At 37.2% G+C, this 21,501-nt stretch overlaps 1 protein-coding gene across 1 annotated transcript in view; it reads left to right on the top strand.

Annotated features, from left to right (window-relative positions):
- The window catches only part of CPD (carboxypeptidase D), an 81,161-nt gene that overhangs the window by 26,700 nt on the left and 32,960 nt on the right, over positions 1 to 21,501 (top strand). The window contains exons 3-8 of the mRNA XM_015534877.2: positions 4,710 to 4,852; positions 5,649 to 5,818; positions 6,837 to 7,186; positions 8,576 to 8,767; positions 9,872 to 10,039; positions 18,794 to 18,903. Coding sequence (XP_015390363.2) covers positions 4,710 to 4,852; positions 5,649 to 5,818; positions 6,837 to 7,186; positions 8,576 to 8,767; positions 9,872 to 10,039; positions 18,794 to 18,903 — 1,133 coding nt within the window. The remainder of the gene's footprint in view (positions 1 to 4,709; positions 4,853 to 5,648; positions 5,819 to 6,836; positions 7,187 to 8,575; positions 8,768 to 9,871; positions 10,040 to 18,793; positions 18,904 to 21,501) is intronic.

The following is a 21,501-nucleotide window of genomic DNA, read 5'->3' as shown; positions in this document are numbered from 1 at the left end:
CCCTCCCCCACTCGTGTTCTGTCTCTCTCCCTCTCTCTCAAAAATAAATAAACATTAAAAAAAATTTTTTTAAAGAATTGGAAAAGATTAATAAATATTATGTATGATGAATGGTACGTGTATGTCCACATGTGTACATACAAATGAGAGTTAACCAAAGATAATCATAGATGCCAGACCCAAAGTGAGTACCAAGATGTTGGACAATAAGCAGAAGCCAAAAGATGGATACGTTGCCTTCTAAGAAAAAGGTAAAGATCAAGTTACTGGGCTTGTGGTGGTTATGAACTTGCCTATATTCTAGGAAGACAAGTCTGTTTGATATCTCTACATAGATATTCAATGGGCATTCAATTTTAATACATTCAAAACAGTAATCTTAATTAGCTACTTAGTTTCATTCCTTCAACACATGTTTACTGAAAGACTACTGTTTGCCAGATACTCTTCTAGTATTTGGACTGTCCATCAGTGAGTGTAGCAGCTATCTCTGCTCTTACGTTGGTTATAATCTAGCAGGGAGAAATAGGCAGTAAATAATAAACTTAATAGGTAAATTGTTAAGTACTGTAGAAAAAAAAGAAAAAAGTACAAAAGGGTGAGGGGAATTGCAAGCATTGGTGGGATGGGCTTGGGGATAGTGGTGGGGAAAAAGTAAATAGCAACTTTAAATGGGGAAGTCAGGGCGAGCCTCACTGTCAAGTTGAAATTGGAGCAAAGAGCTGGAGGTAAGGGCGTTAGTCAGGCACGGCTATCTGGGAGAGAACATACCAGGCAAAGGGAAGAGTTAGAGCAGAGACCCAAATTCAGGAGGTACCTAGTGTGTCCACTGAACAGCAGGGAGGCCATTGTGGTGGATGCAGAGTGATGGAGAGAGTATGAAAGGAGGTTAAAGGGGGAAGGGAAATGGTGGAAGACAAATCATGTAGGGCCTTAGGCTGCTGTAAAGACTTTGGCTTTTAGTCTGAGTGAAAAGGGGAGTCATTGTACAAAAGAATAACACCTGACTTACATTTTAACAGAATGAATCTGGCATCTCTGATGAGGAAAAATATATATAGAAGGGCAAGGGCAGGTACAGGAAGACCTGTTAAGAGTGATTGAAGAAATCCAGGCAGATAAAGGATGGTGGCTTGTACCAGGGCAGCAGCCATGGAGGCGAGGAGAAACCTTTGGATTCTGCATTTTGAAGTTAGAGTTGGCATGATTTTACGATACTTTAGATTTGGAATGTGACTCCAAAGGCTTTTGGCCTGAACAACTGGAAGGATAGATGTGCCGTTAGCCTTGATAAGAGAGCTGCTAGTGGAGCAGGTTTGGAGAAGATGAAGATACGTTAAGTTTGTGCTATCCAAGTAGAGATGTTGAATAGGCAATTAGATGTTTGAGTCTGGAGTCTGGGAAAGAGGTCTAGGCTAGAGCTAGAAATTTGAGAATTGTCAGCGTGTAGATAATATTTAAAGCATGGAGCTGCATGAGACATCAAAGGAATAAGAGAAGAGGACCAAAGACAGAGCTTAGGCATGTCTTGTCTGTTTCCTTTGTTCTTCATCTTTTCAGTTAATGGCAGTACTATTTGCTAGTTTCTCAAGCCAGAAATCTAGAGGTCATCTTGATTCATATAAACAAGTCCTATGGACATCCAAATCTGTCCACTTCATCTCCACTACCAACCTAGTCCAAGCCATCGTTTTCTTTTAATTCATCTCTCTGCTTCCCCTTTGTCCCCCTGCCCCTAGTCATTTTCCGACCAGCAGTCAAAATGATCTTTTAAAAAGGCAAGTCAGATCATATCATACCTCTGCCCAAAACCCTTCAATGTCCTTTGCAGCAAGGGTAGCAATCAACAGAGGCAACCTACAGATTAGTAAATGGGCAAAGGACTTGAATAGACAGTTCTTCAAAGAAAATATATAAATGGCCAATAAGTATATGAAGAGATGCTCAATATCACTAATCATCAGGAAAAGCAAATCATAACCACAATGACTTATCACCTTACACTTCTTTGGGTTGGTCACTATTGAAAAAAGACAAAATAGCAAATGTTGGTGAGGATGTGGAGAATTGGAACCCTGCATGGTTGGAATATAAAAATAGTGCAGCTGCTATAGGAAATGGTATGGAGCTTCCTCAAAAAGTTAGAAATAGAATTACCATATGATTCAGCAATCCTACTTCTAAGTATATATACAAAAGAATTGAAAGCAGGATCTTGAAAAGATAATTGCACACCCATGTTCACTGCAACATTGTTTACAGTTGCCAAGAGACAACCTAAGTGTCCACTGACAGTTGAATGGATACAGAAAATGTGGTATACACATACAATGGAATATTATTCTGCCCCAAAACAGGAAGAAACCACATCTGATAAAGGACTGCTACCCAAAATATATGAAGAAATCTTAAAACTCCACAATAAGAAAATAACAACCTGATTGAAAAATGGGCCAAAGACCTTAACAGATACCTCAACAAAGAAGTTAAACGGGTGGCAAACATGCAAAGATGCTCCATATTGTATCTCATCAGGGAAATGCAAATGAAAGCAATAGGTTACCACTACGCACCTAGCAGAATGGCCAAAATCCAGAACACTGACAACAACTAATGCTGACGAAGATGTAGAGCAACAGAAATTCTCTTTCATTGTTGGTAGGGGGATGCAAAATGGTACAACCACTTCGGAAGACAGTGTGGTTGTTTCTGAAAAACTAAACATACTTACTATATGATCCAGCAACCATGCTCCTTGGTATTTACCCAAAGGAGTTGAAAACTTACGTCCACACAATCTGCACACAGATGTTTACAGTAGCTTTAGTCATAATTGCCAGAACTTGGAAGCAGTGGGGCAGCTGGGTGGCTCAGTCGATTGAGCATCCAACTCTTGATTTCGGCTCAGGTCACTATCTCATGGTCGTGAGGTTGAGCCCGCAGCAGGCTCTATGCTGGGCATGGAACCTGCTTGGGATTCTCTCTCTTCTCTCTCTCTCTGTCCCTCCTCCGCTTGCACTTAGTGTCTCTCTCTCTCTCTCTCTCTCTCTCTCTCTCTCTCCATCTCCCTCTCTCAAAATAAACATCTAAAAAAGTTTCCAAAAAAGTTGGAAGCGACCAACACACGCTTCAGTAGGTGATCGGGTAAAATAAACTGTGGTACGTTCATACAATGGCATATTATTCAGTACTAAAAAGAAAACTATCAAGTCATGAAAAGACATGAAGAGGCCTTAAATACCTACTGCTAAATGGAAGGAACCAATCTGAAAAGGCTACATACTGTATGACTCCAACTATATGGCATTCTGGAACAGGCAAAACCATACAGAAATAGTAAAAAGATTAGTAGTTGCCAGAGGTTAAGGAAGAGGAAGGGATAAATACATGGAGCACAATGAATTTTTTTTTTTTAATGTTTGTTTATTTTGAGAGAGAGAGCATGAGCGAGGAAGGGGCAGAGAGAGAGAGGGAGACACAGAATCCGAAGCAGGCTCCAGGCTCTGAGCTGTCAGCACAGAGCCCAACATGGGGCTCAAACTCACAAACCATGAGATCATGACCTGAGCCAAAGTCAGACGCTCAACCGACTAAGCTACCCAGGTGCCCCGGAGCACAGTGAATTTTTAGGGCAGTGAAACTACACTATATGATACTGGAATGATGGAAACATGTCATTATACATTTGTCAAAACCCTTAGAATATACAATACCAAGAGTGAACCCTAATGTAATTTATGGACTTTGAGTGGTAAGGAAGTGTCAACAATGTAGGTTTATCAGTTGTAACAAATGTACCACTCTGGTGCAGATGTTGATAAGGAGAGACTCCATTCTTGTGAATGGGCAGGGGGTATATGGCAGATCTCTGTACCTTCTGCTCAGTTTTGTTGTAAACCTAAAATTGCCCTAAAAAATAAAGTCTATTTTTAAAAATCGAGTGACAGGAATGATAAGGTAATAAGCTTTCTACGGAATGAGTGAGTGGGCTTATATGGGTGTAGAAGTGGTGAAAGTAGTTGGCTATGGATGCCTCTTCCCCTTTTTACTTCCCTCTCCCATTGAACACATTTTGAAAGGGTTTGTTGTGTCTTCTCCCCCATGCCCCCGATTTGTGTCACTGCACCACCCTGGATTTGGCCTTTCTTTTTTTCTCTTGCCACCTTCTTCATAAAAGGGAGTACAGTTAGAATAGTAGGCACTTAATGCTTGGCATGAACATCCTTCACAACTTTAAGATCATGTGTATCTTTCATGCTCATGCTATCAAAAATCTTAACCTCTCTCTTTGTATCCTACTTCTTACATTTGTAAAATGGGTGAGATAGTAACACCTGCTTCATACACTTGTTGTAAAGATTAAATGTTAATACTCATAGAGCTCATAGAATAGGTCTGGCATGTAGTAAACACTCAAATTGTAGAGCTGTTAGCATTATTGCTATTGTTATTAACCCATATGTTTATGCTCTTCCTAACTGTTCATCCCACCAGTCAAATACATTTGCTTTACGTATGCATATTCCTTTTTGGTGTATATTCCTTTATCCTTCCTTCTTAGTCTCCTCTATAATCCAAGAACTTTCTGCAATTTCAAACAATTTTATGAAAAGAAAATTTATACATTCAGAGATGACTGATTTAATTTCTTTGGTCTTTCTGAGAGTAAAATTCCAAGAGTAAACTTACTTTTTTCCTTTATGTTACAGGTGGCATGCAAGATTACAATTATGTATGGGCCAACTGTTTTGAGATCACATTAGAACTGTCTTGTTGCAAGTACCCCCCTGCTTCACAGCTTCGACAAGAATGGGAGAACAATCGTGAGTCTTTGATCACATTGATTGAAAAGGTAAAAGTAGCTGACTGGAAGGGTGGGATACAGAAATAATGGATGATATAAGGGAGAAATTCAATTGCATATAAGTAGCAATCTTTAACCATTCATTTCCTCCAGAGGGCTTTCTCTGATTGTCCTAGAACACTTTTATAAACTGAAATAATCAGGTTTGTACTGTCAGGTTCTTACAATGTCATGTGATCATATGAGCTAGAGAGGCTTTACCACTGTATGAACCATGGACGCAAGTTTAATTTAAACATCAGGCAGGATAATATACTATTGGATATACCAGCAATTATTACTTAATGAGAAATTATTGCTTGTCGAGAAAATTAGAAGTCTGGTTTAGAGGAAAGGGAATTTCAAAAGTCTATTACTAGTCTAGATGTCAGACACATATGACTTAAGTTTAAGGATTTAATATTTTTGTTTATATTTTATTTTAACTTGGAGGCATTGAAAAATATTTCAGGGAAATAGTAGTAACATACTTTTTTAGGAATTCTAGCATCAGAGGCACCTGGGTTACTCAGTCAGTTAAGCGTCCAACTCTTGGCTTTGGTTTAGGTCATGATCTCATGGTTTGTGGGATCAGCCTCTGTTCTGACAACACAGAGACTGCTTCGGATTTTCTCTCTCCCTCTCTCTTTTTGCCCCTCCCCCACTCATGCACGCTCTCTCTTTCTCTCAAAATAAAATAAATAAACTTAAAAAAAAAGAAATTCTATCATCAATGCAGAGGGGTTATGCTCTCTTGCCTTCTGAATTATCTTTGAGCAGTCTACTTTGATTCTTGTTTTTTTAGGTCCACATTGGAGTTAAAGGATTTGTTAAAGATTCAGTAACGGGATCTGGCTTAGAGAACGCAACCATCTCAGTGGCTGGTATTAATCATAATATCACAACAGGCAGATTTGGTGATTTCCACAGATTACTTGTTCCTGGAACTTACAACATTACAGCAGTTTTAACTGGGTAAGAATTTAAACTAGACTCTAGGGGTGCCTCAGTGGCTCAGTTGGTTGAGCGTCTGACTTCGGCTCAGGTCATGATCTCACAGTCCATGAGTTCGAGCGCCGTGTCAGGCTCTGTGCTGACAGCTCAGAGCCTGGAGCCTGCTTCAGATTCTGTGTCTCCCTCTTTCTCTGCCCCTCCTCTGCTCATGCTCTGTCTCAAAAATAAATAAAAACATTAAGAAAACATTTTAAACTAGACTCTAAAAATATCAAGCCTCTGTTTATAGCTAAGACAGAAATATAGTCTAGGAAATGTTGTTTGCTCTATCTGGCCTTTGTTTTTCCTTGTATAACGAGAATATAGTATTGTGGAGGCTTTTGTCACATAGTCTAACAGTACAACTGGATATGAAGTATGGTTGTAAAATTGTGAGGAAGGACCAGTTTAAAAGGTTGATTCAAAAGATGGTCAGCTGTGTAAAACGTTGCCTCAAAGCTAATGAATAACAGAGTAGAACAGACTCAGAGCTCTGAAAAAGACATTTTAAAGAGCTGTCTTATCATCTGCTTTCTAATATATGAAATGAGTGGTTTCTGACCTCCCCTGAGCACCTTTCTGCAAGCTTGGCTTGCTAAGGATTTAACTGAAAACCTTTCATTTAATTCTGAATTCCCCTATTTAGAAAGGTAGTTGGAAAGTCAGTTTGACAAGGCACAGCAAGGAATGGGATGCAGTGGGTGAATGACCTCTGTGTTTCATATTATTTTCTCCTTGGCAGGCAATTTTTGGTAAGCATTCTAATGTGTGGTACTGAGAATATGGTAAGAGAAATAGTTCTTTAGAGATGTCATCAGGGATTCTCTGAGATCGTATCCTAAAAGTCTTGAATTTACCCATTTATCTGTATTTCGTTCGAATTTTGATAGATCACTAAGTGTAAAAGTCTGAAAGGGCTATTGTGCTTTTACAATGTAAAAGCATCGTGTGTTTGAATTTAACTGCAAGCCACCCACTTTTTCAAAAAAATTTTTTGCAGGTATATGCCACTGACTATTAATAACATAATAGTGAAAGAAGGACCAGCCACAAAGGTGAATTTTTCCCTTCGGCCAACTGTGGCTTCAATAATCCCTGACACAACTGAGATGGTAGTAACCGCTAGCACAGTTGCTCTGCTTAATAATCTTCCTGGAACCCAATCCTTACACCAGCCAATTCAGCCAAAGGACTTTCATCACCACCATTTCCCTGATATGGAAATCTTCCTGAGAAGGTTTGCCAATGAATATCCTAACATCACCCGGCTTTATTCTTTGGGCAAATCAGTAGAGTCAAGAGAACTTTATGTAATGGAGATATCTGATAACCCAGGTGTCCATGAACCAGGTAATTTGTGTGGTCTTATACATAATCTCAGTAGTGCCTTTCAGAACTATGTACCATATTTCTATGTTTCATCTAGAAATGTCACCTTTAGAATGTATAAGTGGAATAAAGAACATAACCAGTCTTTGGCGAGAAAAGAAGAAAATCCATGTATTTAATAAACTGTATAGATTAGATTTTTTCTGCTAATAGTACTTTTTAAATTTTTAAATTTTGTTTAAATCGAAGTTAGTTAACATATAGTGTAATAATGGTTTCAGGAATAGAATTTAGTGATTCATCACTTACATACAACACCCATGTTCATTCCAACAAGTGCCCTCCGTAATGCCCTCACTCATTTAGCCCATCCCCCTACCCAACACCCCTCCAACAACCCTCAGTTTGTTCTCTGTATTTAGGAGTCTTTTATGGTTTGCCTCCCTCTCTGTTTTTATCTTCTTTTTGCTTCCCTTCCCCTATGTTCATCTCTTCTCTTTCTTAATTTCCACATATGAGTGAAATCATATACTGTTTAACTTTCTCTGACTTATTTCACTTAGCATAATACACTGCAGTTCCATCCACGTTGTCACAAATGGCAAGATTTCATTCTTTTTGATTGCAGAGTAACATTCCAGTGTGTGTGTGTGTGTGTGTGTGTGTGTGTGTGTGTGTGTGTATACATACCACATCTTCTTTATGCATTTGTCAGTCAATGGACATTTGGGCTCTTTACATAATTTGGCTCTTGTTGATAGTACTGCTAAAAACATTGGGGTGTATGTGCCCCTTTGAATCAGCATTTGTGCATCTTTTGTGTAAATTGTATCTTTTGGATAAATTCCTAGTAGTGCAATTGCTAGGTCATATGGTAGTTGTATTTTTAATTTTTTGAGGAACCTCCACACTGTTTTCCAGAGTGGCTGCACCAGTTTGCATTCCCACCAGCAGGGCAAAAGTGTTCCCCTTTCTCCACATCCTTGCCAACATCTGTTATTGCCTGAATTGTTAATTTTAGCCATTCTGACAGGTGTGAGGTGGTATCTCATTGTGGTTTTGATTTGTATTTCCCTGATGATGAGTTGAACATCTTTTCATGTGTCTGTTAGGCATCTGGATGTCTTCTTTGGAAAAGTGTCTATTCATGTCTTTTCCTAATGGTATTTTTATTTTCATATTATATGGGTGTGTGTGTGTCTGTGTCTGTTTGTGTATGCTTTGAGCCTGCTTAGACATATATGTTAGTAAGGAAGCTGCTTTATAACATACTTTTCACTGCTTCTTTTGCCAAAATATATCTTTTAAAAAATTTTTAGTTCAGGGTCTTTGTATGTGTTGGGGAAAAAATAGAGTCCATGACAAATAAAAAGGTAAAAAGACTTTTCCATGTAATCTTTTTGTTTTCAGGTGAACCGGAATTTAAGTACATTGGAAATATGCATGGAAATGAAGTGGTTGGACGAGAACTGCTGTTGAACCTCATTGAATACCTTTGTAAGAACTTTGGAACAGACCCTGAAGTGACGGATCTAGTTCTCAGCACTCGAATTCACCTTATGCCATCCATGAATCCTGATGGGTATGAAAAGGCCCAGGAAGGTAAAGAAGAGGCATCTATTAATGCAGACCTTTTCGATCATCATATGTTATGATTATTTGGAAGTAGAAGAGAATTTGAATTGGTTGTTTCCTCAGAATTTCTTCTTATTTTGTTCTTATAATATATAATTGTTGCAGCTTTTGTATTCTTAAAAGATAGGCTAGTTCAGTCAACAATTATGATATCAAGTTTATACATATATATGTGTAAATATATATACATAAATATGTATAAATATATATAATTTAAAAATTTATTTATTTTTGGGAGAGCGCAAGCAGGGAAGGGGCAGAGAGAGGGGGACAGAGGATCCTAAGTGGGCTCTGTGCTGATAAGTTGACAGCAGTGAGCCAGATGTGGGCTTGAACTCATGAACCACAAGATCATGACCTGAGCTGAAGTTGGACGCTAAACCGACTGAGTCACCCAGGTGCCCCTATCAAGTTTATATTTAATGGAGTTTTCCACTTTGGTAATGGCTCTTATTTACTAAAAAATAATGTATGTTTTTTTCACTCACTTTCAGATTTTTCTCATCATAATGATAATAATAGGGTTCCACTCCTTTTTAAAGGGACATAAACTTAAGTTCAACCCTTTTTTCTCCATCTGGTTAAACTTCCAACTATGTTCTTGATTAGCTTTTCATGATATGTTAGTGTAAGCATACCACAATTTTCTTACTTCCATTTGGTCTGTTTCTTTACAATGTTTTAGTGACCTCTGTACTGGTAAAATAGAACTTCCTTCTGATCAGTCGTGTCCACTCAACATTGTGATTATGTCATTGTATATGGATTATTGACAGTTGAGTAGTACTAACAATATAGTTTATATAGTTGGATTTTTTTCCTCTCAAAGTATGAACAGAGGGCAGAAATGAAAGGATAATGGTTTTACTTCTCTGTTCAAAAGATCTGGAAGAGATAACACCTTATTAATGTACAATACAAAAAAGATGTGTCTTTTAATCATAGTGTGCTTATTCGGAGTGAAGCCTGATGTGTTCACATTTACCTTTGAGTTAAGATTAGCTGAAGTAGTATGTGTTGGATTAAAATGTAAGTGAAACATGGCTTAAATTTGAGCTCTTTATCATACAGGAGATTCCGTGAGTGTAATTGGCAGAAACAACAGCAACAACTTTGACCTGAACCGAAATTTCCCAGACCAGTTCTTTCAGATCACAGATCCTACCCAACCAGAAACTATTGCTGTAATGAGCTGGATGAAGTCCTATCCATTTGTACTGTCAGCAAACCTGCATGGAGGTAATAGCAACTTGATATTCCAGTAATTAATTCTTGTTGAGAGCATTTGAAAATCCTGGTGGAATTTTATCTGTTTATAGTCTTAGGCTGTCTCAAAACTGGTATCCTGTTACTGCTTTTGCAGCAGACAGTAATAAAGATCTTTTCTCATTGCTTTTTAAGCTAGTTTTCTGGCTGTTTTCTCCCTTCCCCTCCCACATACTCCTTCCCTATTTTCTTCTCCCTCCTATCCTCCTCCCTATCTCTCTCCCCTTGTCCTTCTCACCCTCCTCTCTTCCCTGCCTCTCTCCCTGCCCTTGCTTTGTTCTTCAAGTGTTTTATATTTATCCCTCACATGTGTTTTATATTTGTCTCTCTCACTGGGAATTTAGTAGCATACTCTTTGTGATTCAGAAAAATTAAACACTAACAAATTGGAAATCTTTAGTGCTTTTTTCCCTAAAATTTAATAAACCCTTTTATGTAGGTTTATAAGACATGCTTTTATTTTTTCCTTGCTATGTATTTAACTACAACACATTGGCCTTATTCTCATGTAGTGTTTGGGCTTACACACCTTCATATAATTCAGCAAGAATTGATTAGATGAATAGAATGAGAGGTCAAGATTAAAAATCATCACAATGTCCAACTAGGGCTTGTAAGTAAGAATGAAAGTGTCAATGCCAAAGTGAACAGAAAACATATGTCTACATGTAAACTTGTACATGAATATTCATAGTAGCATTATTCATTTTAACCCAAAAGTATAAACAACTCAGATATCCATGGACTGATGATTGGATAGATAAAATGTAGTATACCCATACAATTGAATATTATTTGACCATGAAAAGCAAGGAAGTCCTGGTGCATTTTATAACTTAAATGAACCTTGAAAATATGCTAAGTGATAAAAGCCAGTCACTAGAAACCATATGGTATATGACTACATTTTATGAAATGTTCAGAACAGGTAAATCCATGGAGATAGGTCATAGATTAATGGTTGCCTCAGGCTATAGTGGATCGTGGTGGGAGGAAATGGGAGTGAATGCTAATGGGTACAGGGTTTTTTTTGGCATGATGAAATTATCTGTAATTAGAAAGTAATGATGGTTGTACAACCCTGTGAATATAGTAAACAACATTGAATTATATACTTTAAGTGGATGGATTGTATGTTATGTGAATCACAGTTGACCTCCGAACAACATGAGGGGAACAGGCCCCCTGTGCAGTTGAAAATTCACGTTTTAACTTTTGACTCCCCTAAAACTTAAATAGCAGCCTACTGTTGGCCAGAAACCTTACCGATAACAATAATAGTTGGTTAACACATATTTTGTATGTTGTATGTATTGTATACCGTATTCTTATAAAGTAAGCTTGAGAAAAGAAAATGTTATGTTATTAGGAAAATAGTAAAGAAGAGAAATACATTTGTAGTACTGTACTGTCTTTATCAATAAAAATCCCCATGTAAATGGATTTGTGTAATTCGAACCTCTATTGTTCACAGGTCAACTGTTCATCTCAATAAAGCTGTTTAAAAAAAAAAAAAGAGTGAAGGTATTAGCACCAGGGGTAATGGGGAAGCAATTTAGTGTCAACATATGTTGGAATATCCAATGAAGTATTACAGTTGAAATTTGATGGCATATAGATTAACCTGCCATTTTATTTTATTTTTTATTCTATTTATTTTTTAACCTGATATTTTAGAATGACAGTACACAGTTATGATATTTGTATTTAAGAAGTAAATTGAAATTCTCCAAAAACTGCTTTGAAAGCTTCCCAGTAATAGGAAAAAATATCTTTACAATTGGTAATCATGAACAATTCTCAAATACCCAAATAGGAATTATGAAGTTATAGCCTGGTTGGCAAATAATTTTTTAATATATTTCGTACCATATTTGACAGAAAACATTTTTTATTTGAGTTTCAAAGAATATTCTCAGTATATGTCACATATCATGTTGGCTAAATCTGAAAACTTAATACTAGTTACATTCCAGTGAAAATAATTTAGAGATTTCAACATGTGGTATCAAGATCTTGTCATCGGCGTGGGGGGAAATACATCTTCAATCATGTGGACGTGTTTCTTTCCATTACATATCTTGCTATAAACTTGCCTCTTAGAACCATTTTTGCTGCATCCTGAAGGTTTGAACTGTTGTGTTTTCATTTTAATTTGTTTCCATGTGCTTTTTAATTTCTTATTTTATCTCTTGGTTGACCCATTCATTATGTAGTAGCATGTTATTTAACCTCCGTGTATTTGCAGTCTTTCTAGATTTTTTTCTTGCAGCCGACTTCTAGTTTCATAACACTGTGGTCAGAAAAGGTGCATAGTATGACTTCAATCTTTTAAAATTTGTTGAGGTTTATTTTGTGGCCTAATATGTGACCTGTTCTGGGGAATAGTTCATGCGGACTTGAAAAGAATGTGTATTCTGCTGTTTTAGGATGAATATATCTTTTAAATCCATCTGGTCCAGTGTGTTATTCAAAGCCATTGTTTCCTTGATGATTTTCTATTTAGATGATCTGTCCATTGATGTAGGTGGGGTATTAAAGTCCCCTACTATTATTGTATTATTATCGATTAGTTCCTTTATGTTTGTTATTAACCTTTTTGTGTACTTGGGTGCTTCCAAGTTGGGTGCATAAGTATTTACAGTTGTGATACATTCTTGTTAGAGTGTCCCCTTTATTATTATATAGTATCATTTGTCTCTTGTTTTAGTCTTTGTTTTAAAGTCTATTCTGTGTGATATAAGTATTGCTACTCCATATTTCCTTTGACATCCATCACATGATAGATGTTTCTCTATTCCCTCAATTTCAATCTGCAGCTATCTTTAGGTCTAAAATGAGTCTCTTGTAGGCAGCATGTAGATGGATCTTGTTTTTAATCCATTCTGTCACTCTGTGTCTTCTGATTGGACCGTTTAGTCCATTTACATTCAAATTATTGATAGCTATGTATTTATTGCCATTTTATTACTTGTTTTATGATTGTTTCTGACGATTTTCTCTGATCCTTTCTTGTCTTTCTCTCTTCCATGGTTTCCATATATCTTTAGTGATATATTTGGATTTCTTTCTCTTTATTCTTTACATATTTATTAGTGCTTTTTGATTTGTGATTATCATTAGGTTTGTATATAACATCTTCTACATATAACAGTCTATATTAAGTTGATGGTTGTTTAAGTTTGAACCCATTCTTTACTCCTCTCCTCCCTATGTTTTAGGTTTATAGTGTCATATTTTACATCCTTTTATTTTATAAGTTCCTTGACTGATTTTTTACAGGAATATTCATTTTTACTGCTTTTATGTTTCCTACCTTTATACTGTCACTTTTAGTCTTTCCTTTTAACTCAAAGAGTCCTCTTTAATGTTTTTTGTAGGGCTGCTTTACTGGTCATGAGCTCCTTTAGTTTTTGTTTGTCTGAGAAATTCTATCTCTTCTTTTATTCTGAATAATAGCCTTGCTGAATGGAATATTCTTGGCTACAGGTTTTTTCCATTTAGCGCTTTGACTATATCATGCCACTCGTTTCTGTCTTGGAAAGTTTCTGCTAAAAAATCTGCTGATAGCCTTATGAGGTTTCCTTTGTATGCAACTGTCTTCTTTTGTCTTGCTGCTTTTAATATTTTTCTTTATCAGTGTATTTTTCCATTTTAATTGCAATATATCTTGGTGTGGATCTGCTTTTGTTAATTTTGTTGGGGGTTCTCTGCCTCCTGGATCTGGGTATCTGTTTCCTTCCCCAGATCAGGGAAGTTTTCAGCTATCATTTCGTCAAATAAATTCTCTGTCTGCTTTCCTCATTCTTCTTCTTCTGGTACTCCTATAATACAAATGTTATTCCATTTGATGGAGTCACTGAGTTCCCTAAGTCTATTCTTATTTTGCATAATTCTTTTTTCTCTCTTTTGTTCAGGTTGATTACTTTCCATTACTCTGTCTTCAGAGTCCTTAATTCATTCCTATGCTTCTTCTGTCCTGTTTATTCCATCAAGTATGCTTCTCATTTCATTTATTAAGCCCTTTGTCTCTATGTTATTCCATATCTATCCTTATGATCATTGCTTTCAATTCTCTCAGGTATGTTACTTATATCTGTTTCACTTAGTTCCTCAGCCAACCTTGTCCTGTTCTTTCATTTGGGACAAATTTCTGTCTTCTCATTTTGTCTAAGTCTCTGTGCCGTTTCTCCACGTTAGGGGAGTTAGCTACGTCTCCTGTTCTTGAGGGTAATGGCCTCATGAAGAGGTCCCGTAGTGCCCTGCCATGTAGTGTAGTGTTTCCTGTTATGCAGGGCTTGGCACTTCCGGGAGTGTCTTCAGTGTGTGCTGTGTGTGCTCTGCTGTTTTGTCCTGTCTGCTTTATCCTTCAGGCCAGTTGTCTGCAGAGACTATCTTTGCCAGTTGTGGCCAGTGTTTTGTACTTGCCTTGAATGTGGTGAGTTTTAACTAGGTGTGCTCTGGTTTGCCTGTGAAGTGAGACCTGTTGCTGCCACCACCAGAACAAAGACCCCACAAAACTCAAAGTTTGAGAGCTGTCATATGGGCAGGGGCTTGAGCTGGTCATCTGGGGGTGGGGGCCCACCATAGTGGGACTCAAGCAAGTAAGACTGGGAAGGATGGTTCTTCCAGAACACGGGGGTGGGGTGAGGAGAGGAGGTGAAGGGTGGGGGTTGGAGGGCAGGGAGTAGAGAGTGGGGCTTGGTGTAAGCAAGTTAGGTAGCATGTGTTAGTGCTGCACTGGTTCCTGAAGATGATTCTGTGTTTATGCTGAAGGACAGGGGAGGGAGATGGGTCTGGCCAGTTTCTTTGTTTCTAGAGAAGTTGAGAGACTTCATGGAGACATGAATGCTGCTTCTCTGGGACACACTCCAAGATGAACAAATAACCTCCCTACTGTGTGCCCCAGGTGCTCTTCAGATCACTGTTTCCACACTATGTTCACAGGCTGTTTACCCTGCCTTCTCTCTAAGAACAACCCCAGTGTTCGCTGAGCTCCCCCAGAACCAAACATGCTGACCTTTACAACTTTAGGCTTTACACCCCACTGTTTGCAAGAACTCATGAAATTCAGGCCTTCTTGCTTTCCAAGCCAATTGCTATGGGGATTCATTTTCCCTGTACATCCCCTGTGTGTTGGTCTGTCTTTCACCCTTCTCCAAACTGTGGCTCCCTCCCCACCACAGTAGACATGATCCATTTCTCTCCTAAACCATATCTCTGCACTTCATGTCTTCTCTGACGTGGCTTTTCTCTACCTTTAGTTGTGGAATTTGTTCCTCCAATCTTCAGATCAATTTCTGGGGTGTTTAGGATGATTTGATAGTTTTCTAGCTGTATTTGTGGGACAAGGCAAGCCTAGGGTCTCTTACTCTGCCACCATCTTCCCCTCTTTGTCCATGACATATTTTGTTTATTCATCATAAAATCTTAAATGGGTTTTGAAATCTTAGCAAAGAAATTTCAAAGAGGATTTCTTTACTGTCAACAATTTAGAAGGATTTTGAGAGAATATAGAGAAAAGTAAGATTCCTTTTTGTAAATTTTGATACTTATTTTTTTATTGAGGTGAAATTCACATAACAAAATTAATCATGTTATGGCAAACAATTCAGGGGCGCCTGTGTGGTTAAGTCAGTTGAGCATCCAACTTGGCTCAGGTCATGATCTCCAGTTTGTGAGTTCGAGCCCCATGTCAGGCTCTATGCTGACAGCTTGGAGCCTGGAGCCTGCTTCGGATTCTGTGTCCCCCCTCTCTCTGCCTATCCCGTGCTCACACACTCTCTCTCTTTCAAAAATAAAAATAAACATTAAAAAAATTTTTAAGTGAACAATTCAGTAACATTAGTGCATTCACAATGTTGTGCAACTATCATCTTTAGCTCTAAAACATTTTCATCTCGCCAAAAGGAAACTAAGGAGTTGCTCCCTATTTTCCCCTACCCTCAAGCCCTGGGAACAACTAGTCTATGTTCTGTCTCTGTGGATTTGCCTATTTTGGATATTTCATAGAAATGGAATCATACAATATGTGATCTTTGGTGTCTGTCTTCTTTCACTTAGCATACTGTTTTTCAGTTCATTAATATGGTAGCATTTATTAGTACTTCATCCCCTTTTATGGATAAATAATATTTTATTGTATGTATATACTACAATTTGTTTATCCATTTTTCCACTGAAGGACATTTGGGTTGTTTCCACTTGTTCAGTATCGTGAATAATATTGCTTTGAGCAATGGCATGTGATAGCTGAATCCCTGTTTTCAATTAATTTGGGTAATTCCATATTTAGTGCTTTTTCTTTTAAATTTTAATTGCAGTGTAGCTAAAATACAGTGTTATTATAGTTTCAGATGTACAATGTAGTGATTCGTCAATCTATACATTACTCAGTGCTTATCATAAGTGTGCTCTTAATCCCTTTTATCCATTTCATCCCCTCTCCCCTCCCACCCCAAGAATCATCAGTTTGTTCTCTGTAGTTAAGTGTCTGCTTTTTGACTTGTCTCTTTTTTTCTTTGTTTTGTTTCTTCAATTCCACATAAGAGTGAAATAATATGGTATTTGTCTTTCTCTGACTGATTTCATTTAGCCATGTTTAGCTTTTTGATGGAAATACCATATGATAATTACATGTTTAGCTTTTTAAGGAACTGCCAAACCATTTTCCACAGTAGCCGAACCATTTTACATTACTAGCAATGTACGGGGGTTCCAGTTTTTCTACATCCTCATCAACACTTGTTATTTTCTGTTTTTTATGTTCTAGCCATTTTGGTGAGTAAAAGGTGGTTTTTCATTGTAGTTTTATTTTTTAAGTTTATTTATTTATTTTGAGAGAGAGGGAGAGAGAGATAGAGAGAGAAAGAGAGTGTGCAAGCAGGGGAGGGGCAGAGAAAGAGGGAGAGAGAAAATCCCAAGCAGGTAGGTTCCTTGCTATCAGCATCTGTGCGTGGGGCTCAATCCCATGAACTGTGAGATCATGACCTAAGCTGAAATCCAGAGTCAGTCATTTAACCAACTGAGCCATCCAGGCACCCCCATTTTGTAGTTTTGATTTGCATTTTGCTGATGACTAATAATAAGCATCTTTTCGTGTACTTGTTGGCCATTTGTATATCTGCTTTGGAGAAATATCTGTTCAAGTCTTTTGCCAATTTATTTATTTATTTTTTGTCTTTTTGTTGAGCTCTAAGGGTTCTTTATATAGCTCTAAGAGTTCTTTATCAGATTGCTGATTTGGAAATATTTTCTGCCATTCTATATACGTTGTATTTTAACTTTCTTAATAATGTCATTTGACACACAGAAGTTTTTAATTTTGATGAAGACGAATTTATCTTTTGTTGTTGTTGTCCCTGCTTTTTGAGTTGATACTAATTATTTTCTAAAAGTAGACTGTTTCATAGAAATAGATGTTTTATGACTTTTTTTTTCTGTCCTTAGAAAATTAGCCATTTGAAAGAATTGAGTAGAAGTTGATGTTGACTTTTCTCTGTTCAAATTTTTAGATATGGGTCATAGTTCTGGGATGAAATTAAATTTGGGGGGTACATTAAATTTGTAGAAGAGGTATTGAAGTACACTTGTTCTCGTTAGAACTATTTTGGGGAATAGAGTGAGCATAGTTCTTCATACTTGCTTCTTAAATAATTTTTTCTCTATATAAATGTTTGCTGGTATTTGTTACCACAGGATTACTTCATCTGAATTCAAGTTGAATATGTTCTTTCATTTCCATTCCACGAAGTAGTGTGATAACAAAGGCAAAGATGAGTGGCTTTAGTAAAGGAAGGATAAATGGACAGATGAATAAAGGAAAACAGTGTGACTAACAGGAAAATAAGAGATTCCATCAGGGCTCTCATCTGAGAAGCACCCTAACTTGTTTATGCTTTATGGGGAGCATGAAGGGACTTTATATTCTTTATGTATGTTTTATTTTTTAATCTATTTTTTAAAAACTTATTTATTTATTTACTTTTAAGTAATCCCTAAACCCAATGTGGGGCTTGAACTCATGACCCTGAGATCAAGAGTCACATGCTCTTCCACCTGAGCCAGCCAGGCACCCTTTACATATGTTTTAAAGCTTGCTTGCTTGCTTGCTTGCTTTCTTAAAGCATCACTTTCTTTACCTTAAGTCATGAAATATCATATGCTATAACTCTAATGGACTAATTTCTAATGTGAGCATATGGGAAATTTTTAGCAGTTTTTTCTGAGTGTAGATCAGGGACGGCTCTGCTGTCCATACATAAGTCATTTAACCTCTCTGTTTTAGACTCCACATCTGCAAAATGAAGAGGATGGATTAATTGGACTTCAAGGATCATTTTTTATCTTAAAATTCCATGCCATTATAAATGTCTGAATTTTACTGAAAAAGTATCAAATTTTGCTCATCTTTTCTGATCCTAATTATTATAAGAGTAAAATTGTTTAAATTCACCCTGTATACTTTTGGTTCAGCTCTGACATGTAAATTATACCTAGAAGTTCAGGTAAATTCTAAGTGTCATGCATAGCTGTTTAGTATTTTACTTATCCAGTTGATTTTCTGTTGAGGAAATTAGCAGCTTTTTTATTTCTAATGAGGAAATTAGCCTTGGAAAAGTGTATTGGTTTCCTGTCTCTGGCAGTATTGTGAAAGTGTACTTTATTTATGTTGAAGATCCATCTTGAAGGAGATATCATAGAACATTTTCCTTTGTTCCCTTGCAGGTTCTTTGGTAGTGAACTACCCTTTTGATGATGATGAACAAGGGCTTGCCACATACAGTAAATCACCAGATGATGCTGTGTTTCAACAAATAGCACTTTCTTATTCAAAGGTAGGGTCGTATTTAAACATAAAATGCTATAAATTTTTTTAATTAAAAAAATGCATTAAAACAAAGTCCTGTAAGACACAGGTCAAGTGCTTTCTCCTCGGTTAAGTCTTTCCATGATTCCTTTCAGGCAGTATTACCACTTTTTCTCCTGTTTTCCACCTCACTGTGAATGTACTATGTGTTTCCCCATTAACCTTTAAGCTCAAGTAATGTCTTTTCATCTACAGTTTTTAGCATAGTACCTGAATCCTCATAAACTAAAAATTATAAATTAGCATGCTAGTTTATTTCATTTGACTAGTACTTAAGTTATAAATCTAGTGAAGTGTCTAAGGTAGGGGTTGACAAGCTACAGCTCTAGGGCCAAATCCAGCCCACTAATGGTTTTGTAAATAAAATTTTATTGACATACAGCCACATCCATATTTTATTTTTTACGTACTGTCTGTGGCTTCTTCCTCTTTCAGCATTTGAAAATAAGTCAGTGTAATGAACCATATTAGTAGACTAAAGAATAAAAGCACAGCATTCATCTGGATAGGTGCAGAGGGTAGAGTTGAGTAGTTGAAACAGACACTTTCAAGCCTGTAAAGTCTAGAATTTTTACTCTCTGGCCCTTTACAGAAAAAAACTGCCAACCACTAGTCTAAGCTATTGAAAAGACTGTACTAACGTAGAAAGGGAAAGTAGGTAGAAATTACCGTATTTTCTAAACTTTCTGTAATAAACATACACTACTTTTACAATCAGAAATGTCATATTTGTGTGTTTGTGTGAAATTTTAATTTAAAACTTGTTCTTAGATACTGTGTTAAAAGTTGGGGCTTGGAAACTAGACTTGTTAGTTTCAATTTTTGGTCTTATTACAGACTCAGTCTGTGACTCCATTGGTTATAGGTAAAGGATATTAATACTGTAACTCTGTGGTCTCTAATCACAGCTTTCTGTTGTTTTACATTTTCCACACCTTCATTCTGCACAAGTGGACCTTGTTGAGAGTTTCTAACAGGGGAATATGTCTATTATTACACTTTAAGGAATAGTTGTCTTCTGTTTGGGCACACCACTTTTAGAGGGATGTTCATGGCATAAGAGAAGAGTCGGATACCCTCTGAATAGCAAAATAAAATCTAAGTGGTCAGATTTTGCACATTTGGTGCCCAATCTTATAGTTCTGCTTTTTATCCTTATTGTGATTTCTAGTTCTTAGCCTCTTTTTGTTTTCTTTGACCTTGAATTGTTTTGATTTTACTCTCTACCCAGCTAAACCTATAGACATCCACTTTAGTGATGCCCTCATTTACACTTTGGAATACCCTTTGACATACCTGCCTTGCCAATGTCCGGTCCTCAGTAATTGCCACTGTCTCTCTTCTACATCCCAGAAAAGTCACACAGTCATGGAAATTGACAACACTGCATACATATGTAGGCTTTCTAGCCTCAGCTGAACCCTCAGTTCTACTTGACAGTATTTCATGTTTTGCTGCTAGACACTTTGGCGATTCTCAGCCTTTATCCTCTACCTGAGCCTCCTAATCCCAGCTTTACTCCCCTTATTCTCAGTAGATCACTGTACCTTGAACTAAATAGATAGAACTCTGAATAATCTGATGTGAGTTCATTCAGATTCTGTCTTCTCAGGTATTATCAATTGATGTCTTTCCCATATTCTCCTCCATTTCTTGATCCTACCACATCCTGCCTCCTCTGGAATCTTGTGCCTTTGTTTTTTCTGTTGTAAATGGGAAAGGTGATAATTAAAATCCTCAGTCTTTACTCACAGCTTCCTTTCTCTTAGCTGTGATGTGTCATGATCTATCATGCACCCAACCCCCCCTGTGCCCTGCCATAGCTTCATGATGAGGAAAAGCAGACTGAGACACTCTGTGAAGACAGAAGAGGGAGACTAGTGAAGGGCAACCCTGAAGGTGATGAAATGACCACCAAACTTTAAGTACCCCCGAAATCTGAAACCTAAATAAAATAGTAACTGGGCAGATGAGAGCATGGGAATATTGGGAAGAGATTTCAAAGAACATACAACTTACATGGTCTGATGCAATTTAAAGGGACAGGCACAATTTAAAAGAATAGGTTCAAAGGGAAATCTTCCAAACTCTTAACTTCTGGAGCAGAAAAAAGGTGAAAAGAAATGAAGAAGTGCTCTTTGACCATTGGAATGTGAAGAGTAAAAGAAGGAAAAAGGGGAAACATAGGGTTGTCCAAGATAGAAGAGAACCATAAAATCAGAGGACCTACAGTTCCATCCTACATCAAGACAAATAAACAAAAAAACAGAAATACACTAAAGTGCCTTGACTGCTAGACTGACAGAAAAAGGCACCATTAACTAAGAATCATGTATAACAGCCCAGTATCATAAAAATGAACAAGAGGTAAGTAAAATCCATGGAGAAGCATTTCAGAAAATCGGGAAATGAAATTTCACACATATTGCCTGAGGAAACCTTACTAGGACCAAAAAACAATCAAGAAGCAGAAGAAAACTATAAGTCAGCACTCCAAACAGATGAAATATACCCAAACACCCATTGAGAATATGAAAAACCATGTAGACTCAGATATTTAAGAGAT

The sequence above is a fragment of the Panthera tigris genome, chromosome E1, assembly GCF_018350195.1.
Source record: "Panthera tigris isolate Pti1 chromosome E1, P.tigris_Pti1_mat1.1, whole genome shotgun sequence".
In the NCBI taxonomy this organism is placed as follows: domain Eukaryota; kingdom Metazoa; phylum Chordata; class Mammalia; order Carnivora; family Felidae; genus Panthera; species Panthera tigris.
This window is presented reverse-complemented; position numbering and strand designations above follow the sequence as displayed.